The 24,254-nt window shown below is 35.2% G+C and overlaps 1 protein-coding gene across 1 annotated transcript; it reads left to right on the plus strand.

Annotated features, from left to right (window-relative positions):
• Nucleotides 1-1,547: 1,547 nt before the first annotated feature.
• Nucleotides 1,548-22,080, plus strand: LOC129893522 (WD-40 repeat-containing protein MSI4-like). Its single transcript, XM_055969070.1, has 15 exons — nt 1,548-1,991; nt 7,366-7,429; nt 10,154-10,240; nt 10,327-10,389; nt 17,466-17,531; nt 17,650-17,724; nt 17,933-18,008; nt 18,317-18,503; nt 19,074-19,155; nt 19,793-19,866; nt 20,182-20,293; nt 20,388-20,462; nt 21,189-21,277; nt 21,552-21,651; nt 21,727-22,080. Exons 1-15 carry the CDS (start codon nt 1,762-1,764, stop codon nt 21,832-21,834), a joined length of 1,488 nt encoding a protein of 495 aa, XP_055825045.1. The 5' UTR covers nt 1,548-1,761; the 3' UTR covers nt 21,835-22,080.
• The last annotated feature ends 2,174 nt before the right edge of the window (nt 22,081-24,254 follow it).

A 24,254-nucleotide genomic window follows, 5' to 3' on the forward strand; every position in this document is an offset into this window, starting at 1 on the left:
CAGAAATACCCCATCAGGACCCATTTTAGACTAAAAAAACTCACACTCAAACATCCAAATCACAACCTAAGGTTTCGAGACTCTAACCAACCACTCTACTAGACCAAACTTGACGTTCTGGATTGAATGAGGCTAACAGAATCACCATTCGATGCTCGAATCACACAATGTTGACTAAAGTCAACCATTTCAATATAACTCAAATTTTCCGCAAATGTTTTTTACTATGGTTTTTAGTCATGAGAACTTGAGTTTTAATTGTTTAAACTGTTATTTAAGACTGTTATCGTACGGATTGGGTTGATAGTTGATATTTTCACCAGGATTTTAGTATGGGTACGCGGTCTAGGTCGTGATAAAAAATGAAATTAAACTTGAAGGGCTCTTAAATTCTTGGCCAGCTAGCTTTTAATCGGAAAAGAGAGAAATGATAAATAATATATAGTGACGTTTGCAAAGGGGTGCAATTTATAACCTTTAATTGTGCCTCAACTATGAAGAGAAATTCAAAAATAAAATTAAAAAATATAACCCAAAAAGCACAAAAAGATAAACAGAGAAGAAGAGTTGCAACGTATGCTTGCTTTTCTTTTGTTAAACAAAGAAGAAGAGATAGAGACAAAGAAGAAGAGATAGAGACCAAAAAGGTTTTTACATAAAATGAATTTTTTAAAGGTAATTTAATTTTTAAGTCAGCGGCTTCATGCTTTGAATATCGTATAGAAGTAGAAAATATAATTTATACATATAAATTTATTCAATAAGGTGTTTTTTGATTTATTTTTTTAAAATTTAAAACCTACTTAATTATTCGGTATGATTATAGAATTTTTATTGAAACCTACAATTTATTAAAGAAAACTCAATAATCATTTTGATACGATTCAGCCCGATCTGTTAAATCAATTTTAAGAAAGTTGATACCTTAATTCTTATACCTGATTAATATTAGTGCAAGTGTTTTCAGCGATCAAATTATATCATAAATTTAGCAGTGTCAATCAATGATACTTATTGGATACATATTTTACTTTTATCATACTATACTTGTTGCACTCCTTTATAGGCGCATGTCTAGATCCATGCACTAGTGGAGCACGCGAAGCATTCTGAATCTCTAGCCGTTCATGCGGAGAATAATTTCGAGGCGAGTTGTCTGATTGATCCGTAATACCAAATTTTATCTCTCACCATTTTCATTGTCTTTATTATTTCTAGATAATTATACCTTACTATTTTCGATCTTGCAAACTCCTTAGAGATTTTGTATCTACAGTATCAAGTGTTCGACGTGTATTTTATTCTTGTCACACTTTTTGATTATTAAACTGCAATTATGAATCTTTTTTTTTACTTTTTTTTTAAGTTGAACCTCAGAAAGTACATTTGATTTTCAAAAATTTGAAAAACAATAAAAAAAATATCTTCACTTTTTTCACTTTGAAAATCAAAACTATTTTTTTTTTCAAATTTTATCATGAAACATGGCCAACTCATAGTTGAGTTCAATTTAATCTGAAGCATAGGCATAATATAATTGTTGTGGGTATATTTTGGAAAAGAAGAGAGGGAAAAGGCGGATCAAGATTGTTGTTTCGAAAATCAAATCACCTTTCCATAAATAGATCCAAGAGGCAGAGGCTGGGTTTTGGTCATTTTCATTTTTCTACAAAACCCTTTCGGTTTCCAGTCTTTTCACTATTCTCACTACAGTTTGGTCTCTGTTTCCAAGGGTTTAACTTTCCCTCAAAAAATTCTACCATGGAAACGCCCTCTTCCCAGCCCAAAAGGCGTGGCAGGCCAAAGGGTTCTTCTACCAAATCCAAAGACGAAAAAGAGAAGGAACTTCACAGTACCGGCAGGATGAGAGGTAGTGTTGACAAGAGAGCTGCTGCTATCGACGAACAATATGTTCAGTGGAAGTCACTCGTTCCCGTACTCTATGACTGGTTCGCTAATCACAACCTCGTTTGGCCTTCCCTCTCTTGCAGGTATATATGTCTCTTTTTTTCTTTCTTAAAAGCATATTTGGTATGTTGTACATTTCTAGAACCTCTGCTTTTCGGTTTGATGCGTTTGGAGTCCTAGGTATGTATATTCGATGTGTGGTGGAGTCTGTTTGCAATGATGTTTGATTACTTTAGGGCGAGGATTTAACAACCTTTGCTCTTTGGTTCGTCTTGGCCCATGACATCCAACTCATATGAGGGTTATTCATGAAGAAACTCCCACATTGCCTTGTTGTTTGTGTTGTAATGTTTGTGATACTCTTTTTCCCTTTTTTCAATTATGAAGATATAATTAATTTGGAATCTGGTAGTAAGAGTGGGCTCAGTGTTATTAAAAGGAAAAAAAAGCAAAAGAGAAAAAAAAAAAGGTGAGAAGGGAGACGTAAAGTACACAATTCTTTGAAGTGAAGAATTCAACTTATGAAAAATTCAAAGATTGCAAACATATATGAATTTGGTCCTATAATGCAGTGTTGTCAAAGTGCGCCTAAAGCGCACTTAAGACCTGAAGTGAGGCTCAAAACGCGTCGAGCACTTTGCCTCATTTAATGTGCATTTCAATGTCGTTATTAAGGCTTTGAGACAATTTTTTCCTTGCGACTAAGTGTTTCCTAAAGAGGTTCTGACACTAAACAGTTGACAGTTCTCTTTATCGTAAAAAGAATCAATTTCTTTGTCCACATATTTGTTATACATGAATATATTTGTTTTCTATTTGCACCTTTTTCATTAAAACATGCTTTATTTTGTGCTTAAAGCCCCAATGGGCCTTAGAGCTTTTTTGCACCTTTGCTTTTGATAACACTGCACCGAGGGGCATTGTTACATGAGTTGAAACTTGGTGGATGATGCGTCTGTCCCTCTACCCTTCTCCACCTAAAAGCTTTTGTTTGCGGAGGGTTCAAATTCGCAAAGCGGGTTTAACCCATATACCATGCATTGCGCTTTTACCTCTAAGCCAGAGCCTTGTTGACATAACTAATTTCAAGTTTTCAACATCTAATATACGATAATGCAGGTATTTGTCCAGCTCCTTTTTCACGAGGTTAAAAGAATTGATCGTTTCACATTGGGATCATTTTGTGGGTCATTGTTTGGAACGAACTTCTCAAAAGCACATGATTTTGCCTATGAATCCCTAACTTCATGTCACATTGCTTCATCGCTTTAAGCTACAAAGTGATAGCCCTCAATAACACTGCTTTTGTTGATTAAGTAAAATTTAAGAGAGTAGTAATATGGATATTTTCTGAACTTGTCTGAGTAAATAATTTATATGACATAGATCCTCTGTTTGATTTTCTTAATTCAATACAATCACTGTAGTAACTAAGTTTTTGTAACTGTTTGTAATTATCGTCAGCCAACATCTCCTTTTTTGCTGGGAAATTTCTTCAATAGAGTTATCCCTTATTCATAGGAAAATAAATAGGCCTACTAAATACCTAAATACATGATGCCACTCTTTACTGAAGTGTTTACACTAGAGGTTGACTTTATGAACATAATTGGGGGATGTTTTGGACTTGGATCAGTAGATGGATTTTTTTTTGGTGGCCCACGCTTCAATTATTTGAACCACTTTGTTGGATAAGAACTATGTGTTACTGCGTATTGTTTGCTAGGCATTGCTAATGCTTTGGTCTAGGAGATATGGCAGCTAGTTCAGTAGATTGTTGTGCTGTTTCAGATTTCCTTTTTAGTTTTGGCTTGCTGATTTCACTGACTTGGCTTTAATATACCTCTACATCTATCTAGAAAGCTACAATTTTTCATGAGCGATTTAAAATAATAAAATTACTGATAAAGGTTATTGGTATCTAGTTTCTTAAGATGAGATGGATTTTGAGGCAACAATTGCTACAAATTTGTAAAATAAGGTAATAATGTAGATTGGTAGTTATTGCTTTCAAATTTCTAAAGTAGTGCTTACAGAAATGTGGAAACGCAATCTGCTGTATACTAAATGTATAATGAAGTGTGATATTTGACTTATTATAACTCTGGAGTTAATTCAATTAATTCTTAGTTGAACTGCTCACTTTTGGAAGTTTTCGCGATTCATTAATGTTATGAATCCACATGTAGGGGTAAAATCGTCCACTAATTATCCACGTTGAAACCCTTATTTATGTATCTCTTTTTCTCGTGGCCTCCCATCTGCCTCCCTCATCATTTGTGCATTTGCAAGTAATTTCAGGTTCTTTGTTGTCATTGATTTTATCATTTTACTTTTCTCACCTTATCACTCTTTCATGCTATCTATCTATAGATGTACACTTTCTCTTATCATTCTTTATTCTTCTAAGTTGATGTTTTGTGTTTTCCTCTATGTTGTTTATATCGCACAACAACTTTAAGGTTATGAATTATAAACCCTTGATTCCACAATGATTTTTTTCTTGATATGTAATGATATCTTCATCTTCATCTTCTAATCTTAGTTCCTTTTTCTTTGATATACAAATTGCTATATGTAATTACTATATTGGATTTTCTTTTTGTTTTTCCTTGGTTGGTTGGTTTAGGGCTCAAGGGCGGGTTTCTCTTAATATTTTTGTCAGATCTTTCTAAAGAAGTCAATCTTTTGCTTCTATTAGTATATTCAATTTTTAGCTTCATTTGGATGTGTTTATGGTTTTACTTAATAAGTTGGCCTGTTTATTTTGACCATTGATTTTTCAAATTCAAATTTATATCATTTTACCATAGATCTATGGGTTTGTGTATCTAGCAAGAGAACTCATTTAACGTGTATTTGACCTTTTTCCTTTCCACGGTGTCAAATCATTTTAGCCAAAAAATTCCCAATTTTCCCAATTTAAAATAGTGATTTAAAGGTGAAATCATCAATAGAGTAGTGGGGAATGTGTAAATAAAGGTTTAGAAACATACCCAATGAATAAATCTTGAAACCTCCTTTTTTGAATCACCCAAAAATGTATTCCTAAGCTCCCAAAATCATGGGGTTTATGTTCAAAAATGAGATTTTAAATCTTTCTAGGTAAAACCTTCTTTGCGATCGTGGGACCGAATTGCGATCGCGAGTCGATTCGAACCCAACCCATCGCGAATATGAAGGCCAAAAATCTTCTCGACTCGAACCCACTCAGTGTACTCTCCGCGATAGTGACCTGACCCACCGTGATCGCGATGCATAATGCCATTACCCTTCATGATCGCAACCAGACCATCGTGAATGTGAAGGGTAAAATACCTGTGCCAATTAGATGGAAAACCAAGAAAATACCCAAGTCTAAAAGTTGTGGGATTCGTTCGAAAACCCATCAAGACAAACCAAACATGCTCCTAGATTGAAAATGACATTTCAGAACTTATCCGAATGTCTCTGGGACCTGAACCAATTGTCCAACTGATTCAAAAATCACCTTCCAAAACTAACGAAACTGACAGAATTCAATTTTGAGGTCATTTTTCTCAAATGTTGACTTTGGTCAACCATTTCAACTTTCCAAAATGAAAAATCCATTCAAATTCCATCCAAACACCTTGGGAACCATGCCACCCATCCTCACAGACTTCAAATACCGTACCAGAGCTAAGGAAAGGGGTAAAACATGCAAAACATGCGGAATCATAAAATGAATATGAGGGTTGTTACACTAGTCAAACATTGCTGAATAAAAGGGGAAGAAGTTTTCATTTCCTATTACATTCCTGTTTGTTTTTATTTGAACCAATTAGAATTTACAGAGTCAAATGAAGTTCGTTTTCCTTTCTTCTTTTTTTTTTTTAATAAAGTTTGTATTATGTTTCGATTCTGAAAATGGTGTTTAGAAGTTTTTTCGTGTAGTCTGTAAATTTCATTAAATAAGTTGATGAAAACAAGAAAAAATGTGAAAAGAACAAAGATTGTTCAAATCATTCATTGTAAATGGTTAATTTAGGATGATTGGAGGTTGTTTGATGCTATTAAATCAAAGAATATTTTTGTCTCGTGCAAAGTATTTCATATGAAGTTTTTTTTATTTCTTCTTCATCTCTGTTATGTGTCTAGACCATACTTTCCCTAATATTTTTCTCACGTCATACTAGGAAGTCATTGCATTCAGCAAGGACCCAAGAGCATGAAATAATCATAGCTGCTATACTATCATATTTGGTCTTTTTAACTTACTAAGGTTCTGTGGTGATATATCTCCACTTTGAGCCATTAAAACTTTTGTTGGTTCCTGCTTTTGTTTATTGTAAAGATTTGATCCATCTACGTACCAACATGGTATTTACCCAAAGTGCTGTAAGTGGCAACGAAGGAAAACGAAACTGGGCTCTTAGGGGATCAAGTAGTGAAGATGGGGAGAAGAATATTAGCAAGTATGGTGAGGATTATCTGATGTGGAAGTCTAATATCACTGTGCTGTATGATTGGTTCACTAACCATAGCAATTCATGGCCTTCTCTTTCTTGCCGGTATTATGGATTTCTTTCTTCATTTGCAGTATACTATAGTTTTATTATGCTGAACCAAGTTGTATTGATGAATTGATGAAAGTTCATGAAACTGAATATTTGCTTATGTTATTTGTATGTGTAGTTGCAGGTGAACAATTAGAAATCACAGATTTGATGACAAAAGCTAAATCTGAGTATATGCCTAATGTTAAAGATAGATATTAATTTGGTGTGTGACTTTGTGATATGCCTTTTAATTGCTCCCTTTTCCTCCTTAAAATAAAAATCTCTTTGGGAGAATCTCCTAACCCTTTCACCAAGATCTGAATTCGAGGTAGCAGGTGGTGGAATAACTGAGGTGCATTATAAGAAAAAGAATTTGTATCCTTCAAACCAAGTTTTGAATTCCCAAAGAAACGAAAAAATGATCTGAATAATATCCATCTGGGTGATTGCTTTGTTGACGAGGTATGCTCTGAATGATACGTAGGACACATGCTTATGTATTTATGAGTATATTATATTCATACTTGCACATGGTGGTCAAATACTATGTATGTGATAGAGTATATGCATCTTGCACATGGTTAAACACCATATATGGGATGCCCTTTCTACTTGTGAGCTAGTTGGTTTCATGGTTTATTATTTTCTGGTCATGTTGTTTAAGTTCTGATCTCAAATTAAATAACTGGGTTGTTTTGTATATGGTATGTGATTTTTTTTCCGTGTGAGAGAGAGAGATGTGGCTATTATTTCTATGTAATAGTTATCCACAGAACTCTATGGCCTTGCGTTTATATGTTTAATGAAGTTGATGACAATCTTGTTTTTTATTAACATTTGAAAATTAGTGTCGCTGTCTCATTGTGATCTTGGTCTTATCAAGTTGTTTGGTCTAAAAATTGATCAGTCATGTTAATGGTTATGTCTTTGGCAACAGGTGGGGTCCAGTAGTTGAGCAGGGTTCTTTGAAAAACCGCCAGCGACTCTACCTTTCTGAACAGGCAAGCTTGTATTGCACATGATTATTGTTTTCTGGTTGATATTTTCATTATTTCCTGTGTATTTTACATTGATATCACAAAAGATTTACCATATCACCAAGATTTTGTAGAAGTATACTCTTTCCTTGATGAAAAAGGTCATCTTTGGTGTAGGTGATTTAATGTCTTGTTTTTTTCGTTTCTTTTTGGGCTTGAGGACACCTACTCACCCTCCTTAACAAATCTCTTTTATTATAAAATTAATATCAATAATAATCTTGTCTTGGGGCTTGGGGTAAATAATCCTTGATATTCTCATGCGTAGATACTTGGGAGTTCTTTTGGTTTGTTGAGATGTTTTAGTGGAAGAGGTACTGAAGCACAACTCCACCTGTGACCTTAAGGTTATTGGTTTGAGTATCATATATGAAAAGATCTTGTCTGAGGTTTGGCGGATCATGTGAGGAATAGGCTTAGAAATATGACTTAGAGCCTATTTGGATTGTGGCTTATTTTAGGTGCTTTTAAACCAAAATAGCTTTTAAGCACTTTTATAGTGTGTGGGTAAAATAAAAAATGCGTTTAAGCACTTGTTTTTAAGCCAAAAAGACAAAAATAATCCAAAAATTTTAACCTATGGCTTTTGGCTTTTAATCCAAAAGCTATAAGCCTATCCAAATAGGCTCTTATTGTGGTCTTAGATTATCTATTGTGCCTCTGGATTGGTACTAAGTTATCATACCTACTAAGTAATTTGAAGTTCCATAGTAAAGGTGGAAATAAAATCCATGAGCTTTAGGTATAAAAATACTGTTTGAAAACATCTTTCTTCCTTGTGTTCTGAAGCATACTCCAACAGTTTTCTTTTTTCCGTATTTTAGTTTTTGAACTTCCATTGTATTTTTTTTGATATCTTTTGTGATGTATAATTGCCCCACTGCCTCTACTTCTTTACTTAACCATGTGTATTGTTAATTTTCTTTCTTCAATCATCTTTAAAAGTAGATATATTCAATTCTCACATTTTTCATAACAGGTTCTCTAACATATTTTTGTTGATGACATGGTTGCTATTATAAAGCTTTCTTTCCCTATCTGACCCTTAGTATGATGAGCCAAGTGTGTGATAGAGGTTGTGGATCCCATTCAGAATAATCCTGTTTCAGCCATCTCTTGGAAAACCTATCTTGATTCTCTTTCTAATACCATAATTAAGTGCTATCTCATCCAGCCTTGAACTTCTACCATTTAACTAATCGATTAATACTTTTTGATACACATTACAAGGGTATCTTCTGCCCAATATGTCACAGACAATTGATGTTGATTAATTAAGCAGTACCTCTTGTACATTGAGAAGCTTTTCTATTTTCACATGGTTTCAAAGTCTCTACAACCTTGATTGACTCAAATAGCTTCCCTTGCCAGAAGCGGTATTTGTTAGACCTAGACCTGATTAGTGGAACATGGTCCGGTTCAAGGCTGGCCCCATTCTCAAGGGGAAAGTCTGGAGCCAGTAATTTTTAGAAGGGTATGGGATTGGTCCTAGTGCACGGCACTTAACAACTATATTGTGGCGTGCTTTGCGTTGGTCTAGCTGATCCTTTTTTTGAGTTTCTTCAATTTTATCCTATGTTAGTTATACTGATCTAACATGCCATAGAATATTTTTTGAGATAAAGGTAACTGTGTATTCAAAATAGGCTCATCAGGTAACTGTGTATTCACAATGGGCTCATCATCAAATAAATGATGAGCATAGGTCACAACATGCCATAGAGTATTGATTGTGTTTATAGTATAAAGAATAAAATAATTGCAAATAAGAGAACAAGAAATTAGGTAAAGCAAGATTGAAACTTCAAGCGAACTTAACTTTGTGATCGTGTCGCAGTTCTGCTGATTTTTCTTCTGAATTTGAGTACATTTTGGAGATTTAGGTCTCTGCTTTGGTGGTTTGACTGCTCAGTTTTTTAAAAGGCTTTATTTCTCTTTCGCTTTACATTTTTGCTAATGTTGCAAAACAAATGAATACTTTTTTTTCTTAAAAATCAGTAAAGTAATAAAATATATGGACTTAAATTCATCCATATTTTGTATAAGAATATCAATATTGATTATTCAATTTGATGTCAATTGCTTGATTTGTGAACAGGTTATTTGTAGAAATTTATAGGTTTTAGTAGTAATTAAGTTGTTTGTATTAAAGTGTGTCTTTTCTTAACAAGCAGCTATTATTGTTGCTTGTGACCTTAAATTTAGAAATATAAGATCAAAGATTTCAAAATTTGAAGTAGCATCCCGAAAATTACTTTTAACTTGAGTAGTTGAGAGGTGGACTTTGGCGTGCTGCAGGCCAAGTTCCAGACCAGTCCTGAGCTGTTAGGACTTAGGAGTTTGGGATGTGATTAACTGGTTCAAGTTCCCTTAGGGTTCGAGCTAGCTCCTGCCTGCTACAGTAGGGGTTGGGGCCAGTTTTAGTGAGCCAGGCTTGGGCGGTTTCGTGGGCTGACCAAGCCTCCTACCACAGATGGCTAGAGTTCCTACCATTATTATTATTATCAATGTTGTTGTTGATATTAGTATTATCAAATAATTTCATTTTTATAGTTTGCTTTCTGACAGGCAATTGTTGAAAAATATGATAATTTATTATTTCATTTCATGTACAGTAAATGAGTTGAGTTTTTGGATTCTACAATTAGGTTCATATTTTTTTAAATCTTTAATCACTTGTTTTTCCAGACGGATAAGTCGGTGCCTAATACTTTGATCATCGCTAATTGTGATGTGGTTAAGCCCAGGGTTGCAGCAGAAAATCACATTGCAAATGTAAGTATGTTTCACATTTAATACGGTTTTGTTTTAGTTATACTGCCAATCAATCATAATGACTTTTTTTAATGGCTTGGTTCTAGTTCAATGAAGAGGCACGCTCGCCATTTGTGAAGAAGTACAAAACCATAATACATCCGGGAGAGGTAAAAACTACTTGAACACTGCAAAAAAAAATACTGAACTTGCACGTATGTTCACAGACAAACTAAGTCAACTATTGGCTCTGTGGCTCTAGTCATAGTGTTGTATTTAGCTTCCTTGGTGTTGCCTGCTGAATTGATAGTGCTCTTACCCAAAGATTTTTTTTATATAAAGTGCACTTCTTATCCTTGCTGTTTCATGTTTTTCTCTATCTGCTGTATAGTGAGGAATAGGAATAATACAATTCCCTGCATCTTCCTAGTACACCTTGTAATTGGGTCTGGTATAGTTACTAGTACAATAATTACTCAAAATAATTACATATACATGTTATTTAGTAATTAACATAATTACAATGTAATTCCATGTGTCATGTTTGGTTGTACAAGTGTAATAACATAGATATTTTTCTTGATTAAAAATAACTTAGATATTTTTTGTTTGAAGATAAATTTAACAATAAAAATTAAAAAAAGCTTTCTTGTTGTTTCTACAATAATAATTCTTCATTAATTAAGAGCAGAATCCTCTTTTCTGGCAACTACTTACTGGATTTGAATCCTTTCTTTCCTTACAGTGATAGTCACCTTACGTGATTATTATTTTCAGCTTTTTATTTCAAGATTTTCGAGCTATGGTGTTTGTTTTCCGGGACATTTCTTAAAAGATTTATTTTACGGGGTCTTATAAGAGTGAGCTTAGCGAGTATTTGATGTAAGCTTTTATGGGGGAAAATAGAATCTACTTTGCAGTAAGTTTTAAGTCTTACAATATCACCAGGCTTGCAGCCAGAACTGAAGTTTGGTTTGAATGGGTTGAAAGAAGCCGGAATCTGATGCGCAGAACAATTTTCAGAAAGAAAACAATATAATGGATAGTCTTTTTACTCCGAGAAGCTCCAAAAGACTCTGCACCCATATAATAAGGTGGAAGCTAAATGAACAATACTCAAATCCAGAAAACACAACAAATTTGGAAGATTTATAAGCATTATGACTGTACAAGGAGGGAACAAATCTGTCATTATTATTCCAGAAGTTATATTTAATGTTGGATAGGGAGACATAGCATTCAAGATTGATAATTTCATCAAAGAACATAAGGAACATTTATTACAAATATTCCTAGGAGGATAGACTTAAAAGTTCCTTATGCAGATTCAGCAGAACTAGCAAGTGGCAATCAAAAGAAGCATCTGAATCTCTGATCAGCAACAACAACTCCTCTATCATCATCTCTGGTGGTGATTCTAACCAAGAAAATGGGAAGATGTATAGTTGGAAGCTTCAGTGGAGAAGATAAGGAGAAACCAACACTTTCAGATATCAGAAAATGGGTGGTGAGTACTTGGAAGAGCGCTTTTGGAATTAATATATACGAAGGGGGGGGGGGGGGCTCTTTTCTTTTTCATTTCCAAACAAGCACATGACTGAGCATATTCTTCAAGGTCAGTGGGCATGGAAACAATTAAAGATTCATCTCGAATGGTGGTTGATGGAGAGGAGGAAGTCTTGCAGGATAAGGATCATTGGGCAAAGAAAAGCATACACAGGTAAAGGTAATAGGTTCTGCTTTGATATAGAGAGGCACATGGGTTATTTTGAGTAGATATCTATTTTAATAAACAGCTAGCAAGTGCCCAGCGACATGTAGGAAAGAGAAGGACTTTTTAATCAAAAGCAATGGGCTCTTAATGGGCCAAAAGGAAAGCTTAGACAATTGTTTTAAAAGGTTTTAATAAAGACCCAGCTCTCTTTGCGGAAGCCCAACTTCTCATTTCTGACCAAGCTAATGTCATGTGCTCTTTACAATCAGACCCAATGCTAGTGGAAATAGAAGCAAACTGCACGTACCTTGTCGTCTTTGATAGTAGCTTTGGAGACATGGTGCCAAAAATCCTAGTAGAATCAGCCAGCAAGTCCAACAAAAAAATGAAATAAAGAAAAGGGGAAGATTATGTAGATGTTGTGACAAATATTGAAGAAGGAGAAGCACAAATTGATATTAATGGTGATCATCAAGACATGCAATTGGTCAATTGCTTTAATGATGCGGCATGGAACATTGAGGATGTTGAACCTTTAAATGTTGGACACATAAAGGAGGTAAGTGACAATGAGATGGATGGGTCAATCAGGGGGAAAGGAAACTCTAGGGTATTATGATGAATGTCAAAATAATTTCATGGAATGTGAGGGGACTAAATTGTAGAGATAAAAGGAGGGTGATCAATAGTTTAGGTCAAAAATGGAAACTAGTTGTCCTCTGTTTAAAGGAAACTAAACTGGAAAACGGTTATTGGGGAACTAATATAGCATGTGTGGAAAATGCAGAGCCTAGTATGTGCAACTAGAGGCAAGTGGAACTAGGGGAGATATTTTGATATCATGGGCTAGCGAGACTTGGAAAGGAGAAGTACTAGAAGTTGGTGCTTATACTTTGACTTGTAGATTCAAGTCGACAATTAATGATTTTTGTTGGCACATGACACGGGTATATGCACCAAATTGCAATCAAGAATGGCAAGAAGTATGGTGGGAAATAGGGTCGGTTAGAAGTTTGTTTACAGGACCTTGGGTGATAGGGGTGATTTTAATATTGCTAGATATGCTTCAGAGTGGAAGAATTGCTCTAGAACCTCTACATACAAGATTGAATTTTTTTATTTTATTGAGTACGTGGAGTTGATTTATCCTCAACTAGATTGGGGAAGCTATACTTGAACAAAAGGGAACAACATATTCTACTGAATGACGAGGAAATTTCAATAATATTAAGCAAGAGATTATACCCAAAATCTGTTCTGAATACACACCAATTGTGCTTTAGAGTGGCAGTTGGGATCACAAAAAGTCTTATTTCAAATTTGAAAGATGGTGGTTGAAACTGAAGGCTTCAATGAGTAAGTTAAGGTTTGGTGGGATTCCATTATAATTAATGGAAGGCCAGATTATATTTTAGGAACCAAGTTAAAAGCTTTAAGAAGAATAAAAATTTGTTTTTGAGTAAAATTGCAGAGATAGACAATATTCCGTAGAATAGATCTTTAATTTGAAGAAGGGGCCATTCGAAAAGTTAATTTATTGTTAAAATTTGAAGATTATGCCAAAAAAGATTGCATGGAGACAGAGATCAAGAATATCGTGGATTAAACAGGGTGATAAAAATACAATGTTCTTCTAGAGAATTGCAAATGCTCGCAAGAGGAATAATCACATTGATCATTTGCTGATAGGAGGAGAAGATATTGTGGAGACAGAACATTAAAAGGGAGATCATTATCTTCTATCAGAAACTCTACTCTGAAAACGAGAAATGGAGGCCCTATTATAACATGTGTCATTGTCCTGCCATAAACACAAAGGACCAACATGACTTGCAAAAACCTTTGTGGAGAAAGAAGTTTTGGATAGTCTGAAGGCATGTATAATAGATAAAGCACTAGGTCCAGATGACCACACTCTGGGGTTCTTTGTACACTTTGGGAGGTTTTAAAGAATGATGTGATGTCCATTATGCACAACTTTCATTCTCAAGAAGTTTTTGAGAAGAGCTTCAATGCAACTTATATAGCTTTTATTTTCAAAAATAATGGGGCTAAGGAATTGAGAGACTTCAGAAGTATTAGTTTAATGTGGAGCAAATATAAATTGATATCCAAGATCCTCACAAAGAGGCTGAAGAAAGTGATTCACAAATTAGTAGATACTTGCATTCTTGAAAGGCTGACACACTAAACATCATGTGCAAATTGGATACTGAAAATGCATATGTCCATGTGAATTGGAGTTATTTTGCTTGGAATTCTCCAGAAGATGGGGTTTGGAGGGAAATGGATTATATGGATAAGATTTTGCATTACCACTGTCAGGTTCTCTGTTCTGATAAATGTTTATCACCTGAAGGTTTTTTTCCTTCTCAAAGAGGTTTGAGACAAGGTGATCCATTATAGCCTCTTTGTTTATTTTGGTTATGAAAGGACTTAACAATATGGTGAAGATTGTCCATAATAATGGTTGGATAAAAGGTTTCAATCTAGCAAAGGAATAAAATGAAAGGGTGGAAGTAACACACTTGCAATATGCTAATGACACACTCATATTTTGTGATGCAATGGAGAGACAGTTGAAGTATTTGAGGATTATTTTTATTGTCTTTGAGGCTATTTTAGGCCTTCACATTAATCGGTGAAAAATGTTTTATTTCCCAATAAATGAAGTGGCTAGGATTCAACAGTTCCGCTAGAATTTTGGGGGGAGAGATAGGTAAGATTTCAACAATTTACTTAAGAAGGCCTTTGTGTGCAAAAAGTAAATCAAGAGATGTATGGAATGATGTCATTGAAAGAGAAAGATATGAAAAAGATTGACTAGATGGAAATCACAGTATACCTATCTATTTGATGTCATTTATTTCCTCTTCCCGCTAATGTAGAGGAAATAATTGATGCTCTTAGGAGGAATTTTTTGTGGCAAGGAGGCAGGGAGGAAAAATCTATCATTTAGTCAAATGGGACACCTTAATTTTGGCTAAGAAAGATGGAGGGCTGGGTATCAGAAATCTGAGAAAGTAGAACAATAGTCTCCTGATGGAATGACTATGTAGACTACCCAAGGAAGAACAATCTTTATGGGATATTGTGATACAAGCTAAGTATGAAAAGGAAGGTTTTTGGTGGACAAAAAAAGTAAACTCTACATATGGCACAAGTTTGTGGAGATCAATCAGGAGCCTAAGGCATGTATTATTTGCAAGAACTAGGAATGAAAGTCTTAAGCAACTATTCCTTGACGTTTATATTTTAAATCACCAAGATTCTACTTCATAGGAAGTGTGGTCAAATCAAGGTTGGAACTTGACCTATAGAGGATTGATGCAAGATTGGGAGCCTAAGGCATGTATTATTTGCAAGAACTAGTTTTAATGTGAAAGATGACAAGAGGATTTTGTTCTGGGAGATAGGCTGCTAGGAATGGAAGTCTTAAGCAACTATTCCTTGACGTTTATATTTTAAATCACCAAGATTCTACTTCATAGGAAGTGTGGTCAAATCAAGGTTGGAACTTGACCTATAGAGGATTGATGCAAGATTGGGAGATGGAAAGATTGGCCAATTTTTATGGCACTCTAGACTAGTGCAAGGGGCTACATGAAGGAGAAGACACTCTAAGATGAAATGTCACTGTAAGGGCATTTTTATGGTAAGCCTGCTTATAAGGACATGAATTAGATGGGTTCTCAGATAAGATTTTTACCTTGGAAGCTTATTTGGAAAGTAAAATTTTCATTCAAAGTAGCTATTTTCACCTGGTTGGTAGTGAAAGAAGTTGTTTTAACTGAGGAGAATCTACGGAAGAGGGGCAAACATATATGCTCCAGATGTTATTTTTGTGAGTATAATGCAGAGAATTAATTATCTGTTCTTCTTTGTTAAGTGGTTAGCCAGTTTTGGAATCTATTTACCAGCTTTAGAGGCATGAGGTGGACAATGCCAGGAAGAATTAGGGAGGCGCTGACTAGTTGGAATTTTGAGGGCGGTGGTAACACTAACAAAGACAAATGGAAAATTGTCCCAACAGTAATATGGTGGACCATTTGGAAAGAGAGAAACTCTAGGTGTTTTGAAGGCAATAGTAGCTCTCTGCAAAAGTTAAAAATGAATGGTGTAATTTTGGCTTCTAGCACCTGTTGCGGATGTTTTATATAGACAGTTTGTTACCTTGTCAATAAATAAATTAATTAAATAAACATTTTTTAGATGAACAAATAATATATTTTAATGAAGGGACAAATAATAAATGTTAAGTTTTATTTATTATTAGGTATTTAAAATATATATTTTAAATAATTATATTTAATAATTATAAATTGATAGCTAATATCGTAAAGAGTAATCGGTATTTTCCCACTCATGTGAGTATTGTTTTTAACAAGTATTCCACATATATTCGAAAGCATTTGAAAAATCATCCAATTTCATGATAACAAAGTAATAACTTGGCCAAACGAATTCGGAAAAACATCCAATTTTATGCTGACCAAGTAAAACTTGGCCAAAGAAATAATCCAAAATTTTTGAAATTGTTTTTAACAAGTATTCCATTCATATTTGAAATGTAAGACATAATATATATTTGAAAAATCATCTGGTAATTACACAATGTATTTACCAGACCTTGAGAATTAGAGTGTAATTGCTCCCTCTCAAATACATACAATTTCATGCTGACTAAGTAATTACTTGGCCAAACAAGCAATCTTAAATTGTGTAATTACACCCAAATCTAGTTATAGGGTGTATAAAAAAAATCATTTTGACAAGGAACTCAAATGCAGTGAATACAAGATAAATAGTCTATACCACAGAATTAAAATGAAGACAGAAATAAATAATACTTGAAATTTGAGAGTTGAATTGTTTCAGCTATGTGCTTATTGTTTCTTACACTTCTACTGCTATACTTCTACAATAAACCCAGTGTAATCGCACGAGTGGGGTATGGAGAGGGTGGAGCATACGCAGACCTTACTCCTACATCATGGAGGTAGCGAAGTTGTTTCCGAAAGACCATCGGTTCAAGTAACACAAAATTATGCCTAGTATATGAAAGAGTGAAAACCTTATATTTGATACTATTCAGATTAAAAGGAAAATAGTTTTCACTTCCTTATCTTCATGCTTTTTGCGTTGCCAATTTCCTACTGGATTTCCATTGCTTGATTGCATTCTCATTGAGGCCATTATCTCTTTTGGGTGTAAGGTTTTAGTTCACGTCAATTTTTAATGCTATATCTTTCTGTATATCATAGTTAAGCTGAAATTTAGCTCCATTTGTAGTTTTGTGATTTGTTTAGAGGAGTACTTGAATGAAGCAAAGTTTGAATTTTTTTTAAAAAAAGACTAAATAGAGATGTATCATACTCTGTGTTGCCTAGAATCAGCATTGTTAGTTGTGACATTCTGTGAAGAAAACACTTGTTGAACTTATTTGATATTTATTCTCTTGCATAAAAATTGTGCAGTGTGGTTCTCCATTGAGGAATTCTGTTTGAACTATTTTTTGGTATCCTCCTTCAGGTTAACAGAATCAGAGAACTCCCGCAGAACAAAAACATAGTGGCAACCCATACTGATGGTCCTGAAGTAAGTGCTCTCTTTTTGTAAGGTGTTTTGTGGAAGTCTTTGTAAAGCTACTGGACATTTTTCTAATTTAGGCATATCAATATTTTTTAATTGGTACGAGTTTGTTATATCCATCTAGGTTCTCATTTGGGACATTGAAGCTCAGCCTAACAAGCATGCTGTCTATGGTGCTGCTGCTTCGCGTCCAGATCTGGTCTGTGTACTTTCTCTCTTAGATCTTTTTGATTGGTCTATAGTTCGGGTTATCTTCATCTTACCTCTTTGGTGGATTTCATAACTTTTTGCTTGTGGAATGTGCTCTAATATTTGATCCCAGTGCCTGTCCACTGGCACCAGTAATATGATTTGGCATCTTAAGCTATAGATCAACCTTTTTAAGCAAACATTAAATGCCTTTACAGGTATTAAGTGGACATCAGGATAATGCAGAATTTGCTCTGGCTCTGTCCCCCATGGAACCCTTTGTCCTCTCTGGAGGTTTGAAGTTCTCTCGTTTTTTAGATGTCTAATTCTCAAAATATTTTCTCATCTAGTTATATTTCAGAATCTGGTACTTGTGTTGCCCATCATATGTACCAAATTGGACTTCATCTGATCAGATACATTTTTTTTATGTAAGGTTCATAAAAGCTACTTGTTCTAGTAGTATTGAGAATCATATTATGAACTTTTGGTCTGATGTTGCATCCCCTAAGATGCTGTCTGGAACTTAATATCATAATTCAGTGGGTGTTAGTGATTTAGCCACTTCTGGTATCTCCTCATTAGAGGTAACTTTCTGTCAGGAAAGGACAAAACTGTTGTCTTGTGGAGCATTCAAGACCACATTTCAACATTGGCAGCAGATGCACCCAAGTCTGCAGGACCAGGTGGCTCTATAATTAAGTCTGCTGATAATCCTTCTATTGGACCACGTGGTATCTTCCATGGCCATGAGGATACTGTTGAAGATGTTCAGTTTTGCCCTTCAAGGTAATGTCAACTTGAATGTCTTAATTTCTTTGCTGGATCCCGTGGGAGGTTTGTCTGGGTGGAGTGAGGCTTACAAGTTAGCCTCAGGTTACTAGAGTTTCTGCTGGTAAATTCTTCTTATTTCCCTTGGTTCTTCTTTGGCAATCATCCACTTCTACTTAGTTATCATCCAGGGAGAGAAATGTTAAGATATTGTCTTATTCCCTGAGCTCCACCTGTTGCTTCCCAATTGCTTCGTCTTCATGTTCTTGCTACAACCTCCTTGGTCCCCTTTGGATTATGTAGTTTAAAAAAGTGATATACTTATGTTTGCATTGAACAGTTGTGCTTTGATGTTTAAGTTTCTCTGTCTGATGTTTTTGTGGAATATTCCGGAGCCACTGACAAGAACAAAGATAAGCTACGATTCTGCTGTCAATGTACTTCAACATTTTGTTCTTGACACAACTTCTGATTCCTGTGATATCCTTAGCAGAAAGGGTGAATAAGCATTGGATGTGCGAGATTAACATGTTTTGAAGTATCTGATTAGTCTTCTGAAACTGACATTTTATTTTAACCTTCATAAAGTTCACAGGAATTCTGTAGTGTTGGTGATGATTCATGCCTCATATTATGGGATGCTCGAGTTGGTAACAATCCTGTTGTAAAGGTCTGGTGATTACTTTATTGATTTTTTAATGGAAAATTCATCTTTGAAGGAGATTGTTAATGATATAGAAATAGGTAGGATATCATGAGCCAAACCTGCTATAAATGTGCAACTCATCTCAGGTTTCTGAAGATATATCTTTAATGCAATTTCTTCTCTTTTTTTTTTTGATAAAGATCTTGAATGCAATTCTGATGGTCAAATGATGATTTCTTGAACATATGTTAAAACATAAGCCAATTATCTTTGTAACAAAATTTCTACCTTTTGACATATTTACCTTTTCCCAGATAGCATGTGTTAGCTTATTGCAATTCTAATGGTCAAATAATGATTTCTTGAACATATGTTAAAACATAGGCCTATTATCTTCATACCAATATAGCTACCTTTTGAGCATGACCATGTTCAGCTTTTCCTAGATATTCATGTGTTATTGGCGTCATCATCTGTAACTGATTTTGTCTCATTCTAGCACCAATATGGTGTCTTGTCCCAAATATAGTTCTCATCTATCATATTGCCATTTCTATTAAGGTGTTTCAAGGTATTCTTGATTGTCGAATTTCAGTCGATAATCCTTCGTAAGTGACATCTGAAAAACCTGATGGGATACTGGTCTTCGCTGCTTTTACAGGTTGAGAAAGCGCATGATGCTGATCTTCATTGTGTCGACTGGAATCCTCACAATGACAATCTTATCATAACCGGGTATGATGTTATATAGCATTCGAATTATATAAATTAAGAGGAAACTGTGCGTAACCCCCCACCCCACCCCACCCAAAAAAAAAAGAAAAAAGAAGACTAGTCATGTAAGGGCCTGTTAATGGGGTGTGCTGCTGCAAATGTCTTTTCTTTTTCTTGTGAATGACAAATTTTCCATTACTGGTATGTTATATCATGAATTCGTATAATATCACTCATCAGCGGGTCATGTAGGTGCACATGGCTGCTTGGGCCTTTTTTTTCCTTCCATGTAGTTTATCTTGTAACAGATCTCATACCTAGCGTGGTGTCACTCAGGTCCGCTGATAATTCGGTACGCTTGTTTGACCGGCGAAATTTGACTTCAGATGGGGTTGGATCACCAGTACATGTGTTTGAGCATCACACCGCCGCAGTTCTCTGTGTTCAGGTGTTTCATTTGCTGTGTTCTGTTCATCAGTGAAATTATGTTTATTGATATCTCTGCATTAGATTGCTGTTAACTGATGACTTTTCCTTTACAGTGGTGTCCGGATAGGTCTTCGGTGTTTGGGAGCTCTGCAGAGGATGGTCTCTTAAATATTTGGGACTATGAGAAGGTATAGATACTCCTGTCCTTGGCACTTCCTCAGACTTGTCTCTCCCTTTATCCCTTTTCTCATGTGTTATTCCACCAGTTCGAAGTAATACAATTCTTCTGGGAGTCCAGCTTCTTAAAGGTTTTTTATTTGTAAATGCTGCTGTATGATCTTCATCTTCTGTGACAACGCTAGTCTTTGGATAGCGAAGTGTTTGTCTGCAAAAGATACATGATAACTGTAACTTGTGAAGTGATCTTACATTCTGCAATGCAAAAGGGAGGTGAGAGTGGAGACATTTTAAAATGTTAGATGGCTTCTTTAATTCCAGTTAATACCTTTCTCAGAAAAAGAAGGAAAATGAAATCTGCTCATGATATGCTCTACAAATATACTTATACAGAGATTGTCACTTTTCAAATTTATTATTTTGTTGGGCCTTTGATGCTTTATCGTATAAAGACAATGATTCTTTAGTCTAAAATGTTCCAAGTTTGAAAAATTCCTTCTTGGCCAGTGGGGCCCGGATGTTGGTACTATGAATTATTACGTATTTATTAATAGTGGGTATCTGGATGTGTAAAATGTAATTTGTTAACTTTTGAGTGAATGTAACCTTAGGCAAGTATACCGTTTAAAGGTGCACATTCAAATAAAGCAGACCAACGATGAATTGAGTTGTGTTCTATATTCATTTATTCATAGCCAAGTAGTTCTCCTTATAGTTTTGGTTAATTTTCTTGACAGGTTGGTGAAACAAAAGATACTGAAGTTACATCTGATGATGAAGAAGATGATTCTCCTCCAGGCTTGTTTTTTCAGCATGCTGGCCACAGGTTAGAACCTTTACACTGGGTTGCTGCTTCTAGGCTTTGTTTCTTTTTCCCTATTGTACTTGAAACAAAACAGAGACTATAAATCAATCTACCTAGTCTATTTATTTTTGTTTTGTATTCTAATTTATTTTCTTTCTTCTAAGGAGGGGGTAGTGATAAATTTCTTCAGTTTGATGGCACTTAGTTTTGGGTCATGGTGGGGGACAAATGAAGCAATGAGTACCAACTGCATACTACTATATATTGGCAACTGAATTTTTTGGGTTTGACCCAGGGATAAAATTGTGGACTTTCACTGGAATGCATCAGATCCATGGACTATTGTTAGTGTATCTGATGATGCGGAGACCTCTGGTGGAGGCGGCACATTACAGGTTCATAATTATTTCAGTTGCTGCCATTTTTAGTATGATTTAATTTGCCTCTAATTATTAGATTGGATTCTACAGATATGGCGCATGATTGATATGTTGTACCGGCCGGAGGAGGAAGTTTTGAATGAGATGCAACAGTTCAAGGACCACGTGAGCAAGTGTGTTCCTAAGTCCAAAGGCTGAGTTATTTTAGCGCAATAGTAGGCACTAGAGACACCATGTATGAGTGTAAACAGTATCTAGTAGTTGGAACGGATTTAGCGTGGACCATTGATATTTGCATGTAGGAGCTATGCTTGAAAGTGGTTACTGTATGCTAGTAGACGGTAAGCGTTTTAAGTAACCAAGACTGTAGAGCATGAATGTTGTATGTTCTGGATCTGTGGTATTTTGCTACTTGATGTTTGCATTCTTATTTAGCATGCGAAATCCTGATGCATTCTGTTTGGACTTGAAAGGATCAGGTCCTTTCCTCTACGAAACAGCCATAGAAACGAGATACTACTACATCGAGAAATAGGTTCAAGACACTAAGTAATGACGAATCAAATTTTATCAGTGAATGAATTTTACTTGCAGAAATAACAAAATAAAGCATAGAGGACCTTCAGCCGAGTCGATGGTTGTCTGGGAAGCAAAATGAAAACAGCAATTTATGGGACAAAGACATAAATGGCCATCTGGGTGAAGCTGTAGACACCGGAATACCAAGAAGCTTAAAAAACTCTTGAATCTCCTTAATTTTTTAAAGTCTTTTTTCAACTAATTTCAGCATGCGTATAGAACTATATCATTATCGTATAGCATATGTATCACTACTGATATTCTCCTCTTATTATCTAAGAGAGTTGATGTTGAAGCAGACATGTCTCTGTCGAAGTGCTTGCTTTAGCTAGGGCATTTTCAAAAAAGTAATTCTTTTTTTATGCCTAAATTTAGTTAGTGTACTGTTTTTCTGAAATTATGAGACTGCTTTTTAGTTTAAATTCATATCCTTTAGGTATAGATTTATTATTTTGAAAGACGCTAATATTTGTAAGTTTTGTAACTACTTCGAGTAAGAAGTCAAAAGTCAATGAAGAAAATAATTTAGTCATTGACATTCCAATGGGCCTCTTCGCATTAGATTTGCGAGAAAAAAGAATGAGGTAATTTACTACCACATACACATTTAATGAGATGATTTAAAATTTCTTAATTAACATCACGTAAAAAAATTGTGAACAATTATTGAGCTCGTGCACAACACAATTTTTTCGTAACTAATGTATAGAATATGTATCATACATATAGAAATTGTATTATTGTTGTATGTAATATGTATCCCTATAATATGTAGATAAGAGTCTGAGGGTAGGGCTTCAGGACCTAGTCTACGGGGCCTTCTACGGATCGTAGGGTCCTTTCGTCCTGTAAATTTGAAAATTTTTGAGTCTCCGAATCTCTCCTACGGACACCACCTACAGTCCGTAGGAACTCCTACGAGCTGTAGATGCCTTCCGTAGGGAGAGTTAAAAGTGAGTCTTAAAATAATTCTAAGTCTAGGAGTGGCCTATGAGCCCCACCTTCGACCCATAGCTCTTCCTACGATCTGTAGGTGCCACTCGTAGTTCACTGGACAGGAGACTCTTTTCATTTTTTGTTGAGTTTTTTCTGAGGAGTCTGAGCTAAGATACTTTGGGGAGTTGCAAATTCTAGAGTAGTTTGTAGTAAAAAAAAATGATGAAAATTATATTCTAATGATAGTGTGTAAACCTAAAAACACCGTCTTTATAATCTATTAATAATAGTAGAATAGAAATTCTAATCCCAGTTGGACTCTGCTTTGACTTCGTAAATCTCTTGTTTGTTAAATAAGGGTGTACAACACGGACTCCATCGCAGCGTTAGGAGGTATGTACCGCGAGGCTTATCGCGGACTCCTTGTTTGCTTCCTAGTGCGTCGCACGTCCATCGCACGAAATACTCTCCACAAAATCTTGTTCACTAGTAGGTGCAATGTGGGGACCAATGCGTAGTGTGTCCCGCACCGCAGACTCCTCTTCTTCAGTATTTTTGGTTGAATTTCAGTGCGGGACGCTTCACTTTGAGTTCTAATCCATCTATTGGGTCAATCCTTGCTATATTTAGCCTAAAATCAATCTAATCATATATATTAGCTCATGGTATACGTGAGTTTACACTCATAACTTAGCTAGATTACAGATAAAACACGATGCTTAGATGCATAAATACACCCAGATTAATAGACAATATTTATAGGCAGAATACTGGGTTCAAACGAAGAGGTGCAACTCTTCCTTGTGGCTTTCTGCACAAAATAGTTGTTTACGAAAAATGTTTGTACGAAAAATAACCGCAAAATAAAATGGACGGAAATTAAATCACCGTTGCGAAATGATCATAAAATCTTATTAAAATAATAATATTAACAAAATAAATTTAGTCCAAAAAATATATCAATCAATTAGATAAATTCAAATCCAAATCCAAATTCAAATTCGAGCAACGACGATGAGAGCTGACACTTTCCTCAAACACTTTTAAGAGCTAAAAGAAGTGCTTTCATATATAACTACACTGGCCTTGCTCTCCCTCGAGGG

This window comes from Solanum dulcamara, chromosome 6 (assembly GCF_947179165.1).
Source record: "Solanum dulcamara chromosome 6, daSolDulc1.2, whole genome shotgun sequence".
NCBI classification, from domain to species: Eukaryota; Viridiplantae; Streptophyta; class Magnoliopsida; order Solanales; family Solanaceae; genus Solanum; species Solanum dulcamara.